The 6,898-nt window shown below is 34.7% G+C and overlaps 1 protein-coding gene across 1 annotated transcript; it reads left to right on the forward strand.

Moving 5' to 3' along the window:
- Nucleotides 1-4,081: 4,081 nt before the first annotated feature.
- Nucleotides 4,082-5,152, forward strand: LOC118756473. The gene is made up of 2 exons (XM_036491466.1): nucleotides 4,082-4,723; nucleotides 4,783-5,152. The coding sequence occupies exons 1-2, from the start codon at nucleotides 4,099-4,101 to the stop codon at nucleotides 5,094-5,096; spliced, it is 939 nt and encodes a 312-aa protein (XP_036347359.1). The 5' UTR covers nucleotides 4,082-4,098; the 3' UTR covers nucleotides 5,097-5,152.
- Nucleotides 5,153-6,898: the final 1,746 nt, after the last annotated feature.

Below are 6,898 nucleotides of genomic sequence, written 5' to 3' on the forward strand. Positions count from 1 at the left end.
GTAACTACTCGCTCGAGGCGACAAACTTGAAAAACAAGAAAATTGACAAAATTGTTAATTTTTTTCGATTGACGCTGCACCAGTTGAGAGGACTTTCAGTTATATTTCTTTTTTTATTGCGGTGCAATAATTCCTTTTTGACAATTGCATCCGGGCTGCAAGTGTCGGATGTGTCCTCCTGACTTTCATCTTCACAATCTAACATCATGGCAAGATCGTTGTTTAAACACCGTTGTGTTCAAATTTGGAAAACCAATTCTTTTGTTTGGTTCAGAATTTGGAGAACCTGTTACGTCATCAGCGTTTTTCGATTTTAGTTTTTGTAATTCATTTTTAATCCTGGCTTCTGTGACTGATTTGAAAAATGTGTGCTTATAGCGACGTTGTGAATAGGTGGATATGGCAAATAAATTGTTATTTTCTAGGGATGAAAATGTCGAAGAAAATTCTGTTTTGAAAGTCGTGGCTGCCAGCAGAATTAGTTTAAAATCCTGTTATTTTGTTAAAAAGGTACCCGATTTTTATAATAATTTGAATTATTGGAATCACGGCCAGTAATGATTAGCTTGTGTATAGTTTTCTTTTTATTAGTTAGTTGAGCTCGGCTTTTCCTAGTTGCAAGCAGTCACATTTAATTACTCACCGCTGTCGGTACCACAAGCCATCAAAACCGTTTTGTTGTTCCATTCCATGCGCTCTATGTGCTTTGATATATTTTTTGAGGCGAATGAACACAAATTTTCAAGACGTATATTAAGCTAGCAGACCATGGTCACGACGCGCAACTCTAACCTGTTGGGTATTTAGTTGCTAATTAGTTACACTATTCCCGATTTAGATGCTCATTACGTTTAAAAGATACACTCTAAAAAGTGTAAAACTACTACTGAAAAGTGTTTATTTTTCAACCGGAATCTGTTCAAGTATACGCACAAGATGTTCAAGATTTGATTTTGAACATGAGTTGTTTAAAATATACACATGAAATGTTTAAAATTACAAACATTTTGAAAGTAAAAATATATATTTTACAAATAATAAATACTAAGTGCCAGGGGCGCACGCAGGAATATATTTTTGGGGGAAAGGGTTTATACTTCTAAATATATATCATCGGCAAATACTGAAAATTCGCTCTTTAAAATACATTTATGAAAGTTTTATTTACAGTATGAAATAAATAAATAAACTTTTTAAAGTATCATCAATTGCATTTTATTTACATAAAATTTACAAAGAACTCAAACATTTTTAACCGGCTTCAAAAAAGGGGAGGTTATCAATTCTTCGGAGTATTTTTACTTCTTCTATTTATTCCACCGCATAACTTTGCACCGCGTGAACCGATTCCAATAATTATTTTTTTACCGGAAAGATGGTACCTTAAGGGTCGTCTCGTAGTTTGGTTTAGATCCGATCATCAAATCATGAAAAAAATAACGGTTAAAGATGCACTCAACTTTCAAAGGTAATACAAAATTTTACAAAAGAATTTTAATATAAATAAATTAAATAATTTCACGAAATTTTTACACTTTTTTATTAATTTTCGTCGATTTCTGGTTTCTCATTTTTTAATAATTCGAATAACGAAAATTTAACTGAACTTGTATTTTTGTCATGTAGCTCATTTTGGTGGAACGAATTCGAAGTTAGCAAATTCAATCTTCGAATGCTTATTAAGTACATATCAGTGGTAAACTCTTTTAGGCTGTAAAGTGTAAAAAGCATATTTTTATGACAATGTTTTCATTCGCAGTTAAACTTTAAAGAGCTTTAAAGAGAAAAAAAGAAAAATTCTTACAAAATGGCGCACAAGAAATGGAAAAGAAAATTTTTTCTTTCAAAATTTCTCATATCAATAAATTTAGCCCCAAAACCCACCCCTTGTGTGCGCTACGTGACAAATTTGAAATGTAAAAGAAAACAAACATTGTTTAATTTTGCACACACTAGGAGAGGAATCTGGTTACCTCTCTTTATATGCGTAAATTTAAACGAAAATTTTTTAGAGGAAATTTTAAACATTTTATGTGTAAACTGTGAAAATGTGAACAATAAATGTTTAAAACTCAAAAAACAACTTTTAAATTTGTTCTACGCCACACATATGATAAGTAAAAGTAAGCAAGCAGTGTTTAAATTTGCATTCATTAAGAGAAGAAACTGGTTACCTATCTTAATATGCGCAAATTTAAACAAAAATTTTTTAGAGTGTACGTGTGATCTGCTAGGTTAAGTCTTAAGCTAGCAGACCATTGCTATATTTCGGTTCCCGATAAGATATCTGAGTTCTGCAAACAACATATTTAGTTGCTTATTAGTTGCTCATTAGTTACACTATTCCTGATTTAGTTGCTTATTACGTTTAAAAGATACGTGTGATCTTCTAGGTTAAGTCTTAAGCTAGCAGATCATTGCTAGATCTTCGGTTCCCGATAAGATATCAGAGTTCTGCAAACGCCATATTTAGTTGCTTATTAGTTGCTCATTAGTTACACTATTCCTGATTTTGTAGCTCATTACGTTTAAAAGATACGTGTGATCTGCTAGGTTAAGTCTTAATCTAGCAGACCATTGCTATATCTTCGGTTCCCGATAAGATATCAGAGTTTTGCAAACGGCATATTTAGTTGCTTATTAGTTGCTCATTAGTTACACTATTCTTGATTTTGTAGCTCATTACGTTTAAAAGATACGTGTGTGTGTGAAATTTTTTTTTTATAAAACTCTTCAATTTACCATTATTTTTCTAAATATGAGCCCTTAATATCAATTATTAGTAGGAAATGTATTTTTATTTATTTATTTAATATATATATAGTCTATGAACAAACAGTTCTTACAGACTACTAACATAGTTTAATAAGATGATATAAAAGATTTCAAAAGATCAATGAAAACATCTTTAGGCAAAGAAAAATCAAGCTCGACAAAGAATGAGATCTGGTTGAATTCATTAAGAGTGCGGGCAATTGGTGCATTTCGCGCATAATTTGTTCTACTATTAATGCCATAAAAAGGGTAAAAGTTTCGAAGTACTCTTCTTGGAACATTAAAATTTATTTTTTCAGGAAGGGCAGCTCAGTCAAAATCTCCCTGGATAACGTCATAAATAAAAGTTAAAGAAAGAATTGACCTTCTGCTTTCTAAGTGTTTAAGACCTAAAAGAAGTAAACGAGCATTATATGATGGAACAGGATCAGTGAATCGTAGGGACCGCATTGCATACCTAAGGAACACTTTTTGAATTCGTTCAATCCGGTTAATTAAAAATTGTTGAAAAGGCCGCCAAATGATAATGGCATATTCAAGGTGAGATCGCACAAAAGAGGTGTAAAGCAATTTTTGTGTGTATGGGTCGGAGAACTCCGAACTATTCCGCCGAACGAAACCAAGCATTGCATAAGATTTTGAAATAATATAGTTAATGTGATTGTTGAATGTAAATTTAACATCAAAAATAACTCCAAGGTCTTTAATTTCATCAACAGTCAGCAAAGCACGATTAGCAATATTATAAGAGCTTCTAAAAATAACAAGTAAGAAAGTCTAAGTTCGGGCGGAGCCGAACATTAACTACCCGGTGCAAATACTAAATATATGTGACCTGGTCTACGAAAAGGGAGCTTACGTGCGAAAACTAGTTTTCTGTTAAAAAGCTGTTAAAAGTAAGCAACTCGTTTCGTCAGTTTCTCATTATCTCGTTAATTGTTCTCCGCGCCGGACGTCCAGTAAGTGTTGTTGTTGGTCCAGTAAGTGTTGCTGTTGGTCGGAATATTATTATAGTTCATCGTGTAAGTTGCTAGTGTGGAACATTTAAAAAAGTAACACTGAAGAAGTGACGTTTACTGTTTCTGTTGATTATCGTCTTCGCATTTCGCATGAAATGAAACATGAGTGTTGATGAGGAGTTCAGTGCCGTATACGGACAATATTTCCATGAAAAGGATGATGAAAACTATGAAGAGAGCGATGATGATGAAGACGAAGTATGTGTATCTCAGGCAGAAGATGATACCGAACAAACTTTTGTTAACAAAATTTCTGTCAAAAGATTGTTGTAATAATGAATGCCATACACTGATACCACGGGAAATGATCGAGAGTACGCGGAACAGTTGTTTAGAGATGTCGAAAAATGAACTTGATTTAGTGATACTAAGTCACATCGAAGCTGGAATTATGAGTAACGAAAAGCTAGAAAGTGTATACGCAAAGCTTGCTGGGCGGAAGAAATATGGACAGAGACAGGATACAGAAGTTATGAGGCATAGAATTCAATTTACCTTCTACAGAGTACCTGATTGTCGTTCGTTTTTCCTTTTTGTACATGCCTGTACGACGAAGCGTTACGAAAATTTAGTACGTCATTTTCACGCACAGGGTGTAACAGTGCGCCAACACGGACTGGCAAATAAACCGAGTACACATCCAAAGTCATTTAAACCGGCTGACATCGAAAAAGCTGTTAAATTCATCGAGTCTATAGCCGATTTAATGGCTCTTCCACTGCCCGGACGACTCCCAAAATTTAAGGATTTTCGGATAATGAAACTGCCATCCAGCGAGACGAAGTCCTCAATTTATCGAAAATACATTTCTTCACTCAGTGATGACGAATTAAAGATGAGTAATTGCAGTTTTCGACGGATTTGGTCCAAATACATACCCCATGTTACAGTTATGAAACCAGCGGATGATCTCTGCGATGTCTGCCGTGGTAAGTAGCTCATTATTTTCTCATTTTATAGTTGTATCAAACGTTGAGATTAAATTCAGTATTTTTTCTTTTAATAGGAAACACAATATCGATTGCGCAAGCCAAACGTGTTACTGACATTGAACGCGCACAGAAGCTTAATCAATTTCTTGATCACCTCCACCGAGCCCGAAATCAACGAGAATATTATCAAAGTTGGTGCAGAAATACTGACCCTACAGCAGTCGTTCTGTCATTTGATTTTGCCCAAACCGTTCACTACCCTGTCAGTCCACAACAACCTGGTACAGCATACTTCAAAGCAACCAAGAAGTGCGGAGCCTTCGGAATTACAGACGAAAAACAAAAAGTTCAGGTTAGAATTTCAAACTGAATCATAGGAACTCAAATTGCTCGCCTTTACAGGATCTTACTTATATTTTTTTTTTTTACAGTACAATTACATGATAGACGAAAAAGATGACGTTGGTAAAGGACATAACTGTGTTGTGAGCATCCTGCATTATCACCTGCAAACCTACTATAAAGACATTGAAACACTCGTTCTTTTCTGTGACAATTGTGTTGGGCAGAATAAGAATAACACTGTACTATCATATCTGCAATGGTGTTTGGCTCGGGGTCTTAACAAAACTATTTTATTCAATTTTCTACTTACCGGGCACACTAAGTTCGCGCCTGATCGTTACTTCGGTATTTTCAAAAGTAAGTATGCCGTCAGTAACATCGACACGTATGCAGATTTACTGCAGTGTGTCGAGGCATCATCACCTGGGGGTTATAATAAAGCTGTATCGGCTGAAAAAGTCGTCTGGTATGAATGAGACAGCTATTTTAAACCACTGTACAAGTCACTTGTTGGAATAACGCAATTCCATCATTTCATAATCTCTACAGACTGTGTAAAAACAAAGAAATTCGCAGACAGTGAAGAAGTGCAGTCCTTTAAGCTTCTGTTAAAACCTATCTATCCTGAAATGCCGAAAGTTATACAACCAGCCGGTTTATCTTTGGAACGTCAGTGGTACATCTATCACAATCTTCGCAGCTTTGTTTCGGATATATCTAAAGTAGATATTGTGGCTCCATTTCCGAAAGATTTGCCATCGAAGAAACGGAAGGCAAAAACTATTGAAGATGTTCTCAAACCAGACGAGGAACCAGGTCCATCTTCCTCAGGATCAACACGTAAAAAGATCTCAAGGAAAACGACAACAAAGAAAAATACATAAACTACTCAGCATTATTATTTTTGGCCCATAATACGTTTTTCTAGTGTATAATCATGTCTTTATAGCTTGTAATTCAATGTATTTTGTTCATTACCAATAAATTATATTTTGTCGTATTTTTACTCTTCTTTCTCTACATTTTTAGTACACTTCTAAGCACCACGTGAAAAAGCATCTCATCTTCCATCCGAATCAACCAAAAAGTGAAAATTGATTTTTTGACACCTAAGCCCCCTTTCCGTAGACCAGGTCACATATGATGTTCACCTTTCCGAAAGCTACCGCTACATGGTAAGCCGGGGGGTATCAATTTTGAGTAAATTAGCGTCCTTAAATTTCAAAATATTGACGTTTCTAGCATTTCTAAAATTTACCGTTATATGTAGTCCGATTTCAATCATTTTCATAGTTTTGCTTTTATGTAGCAAGCACAATAAAAATACCGAGTTTGGTACAAATTAGTAGAACGGTTACCGAGATACATATATGTGATCATAAGTGGGCGGTGCCACGCCCATTTTTCAAAATTTTATTATAGACGTATTTCCTGGTAAGGAATTGTTGCAAGCATCAATTTTAAATAAATTGGCTTTAATATTTACTGATTTATCGAAGATTTCGTATTTCTCCAAATTACCGTTATATGAGATGTGGGCGTGGTTATTGTCCGATTTTAAAAATTCCTGTACCAAGGCCAATAACTGTGCCAAGTTTGGAAGAAATCGGTGCAGCGGTTGCCAAGATATACACATGTAACCAAAAGTGGGCGTGGCTACGCCCATTTTTCAAAAATTTATAACATTCTTATTTTTCGTCTAAAAATTATTGTAAATATCAATTTTGAGTTAATAATCTTCAGTAGTTACTAAAATATCGCAGTTTTCGTATTTCTGAAAATTACCGTTATATGGGAGGTAGGCGTGATTATTGTCTTTTGCCCATT

Source organism: Rhagoletis pomonella, unplaced genomic scaffold, assembly GCF_013731165.1.
Source record: "Rhagoletis pomonella isolate Grant_MI unplaced genomic scaffold, Rhpom_1.0 Rhpom_scaffold_00001, whole genome shotgun sequence".
NCBI classification, from domain to species: Eukaryota; Metazoa; Arthropoda; class Insecta; order Diptera; family Tephritidae; genus Rhagoletis; species Rhagoletis pomonella.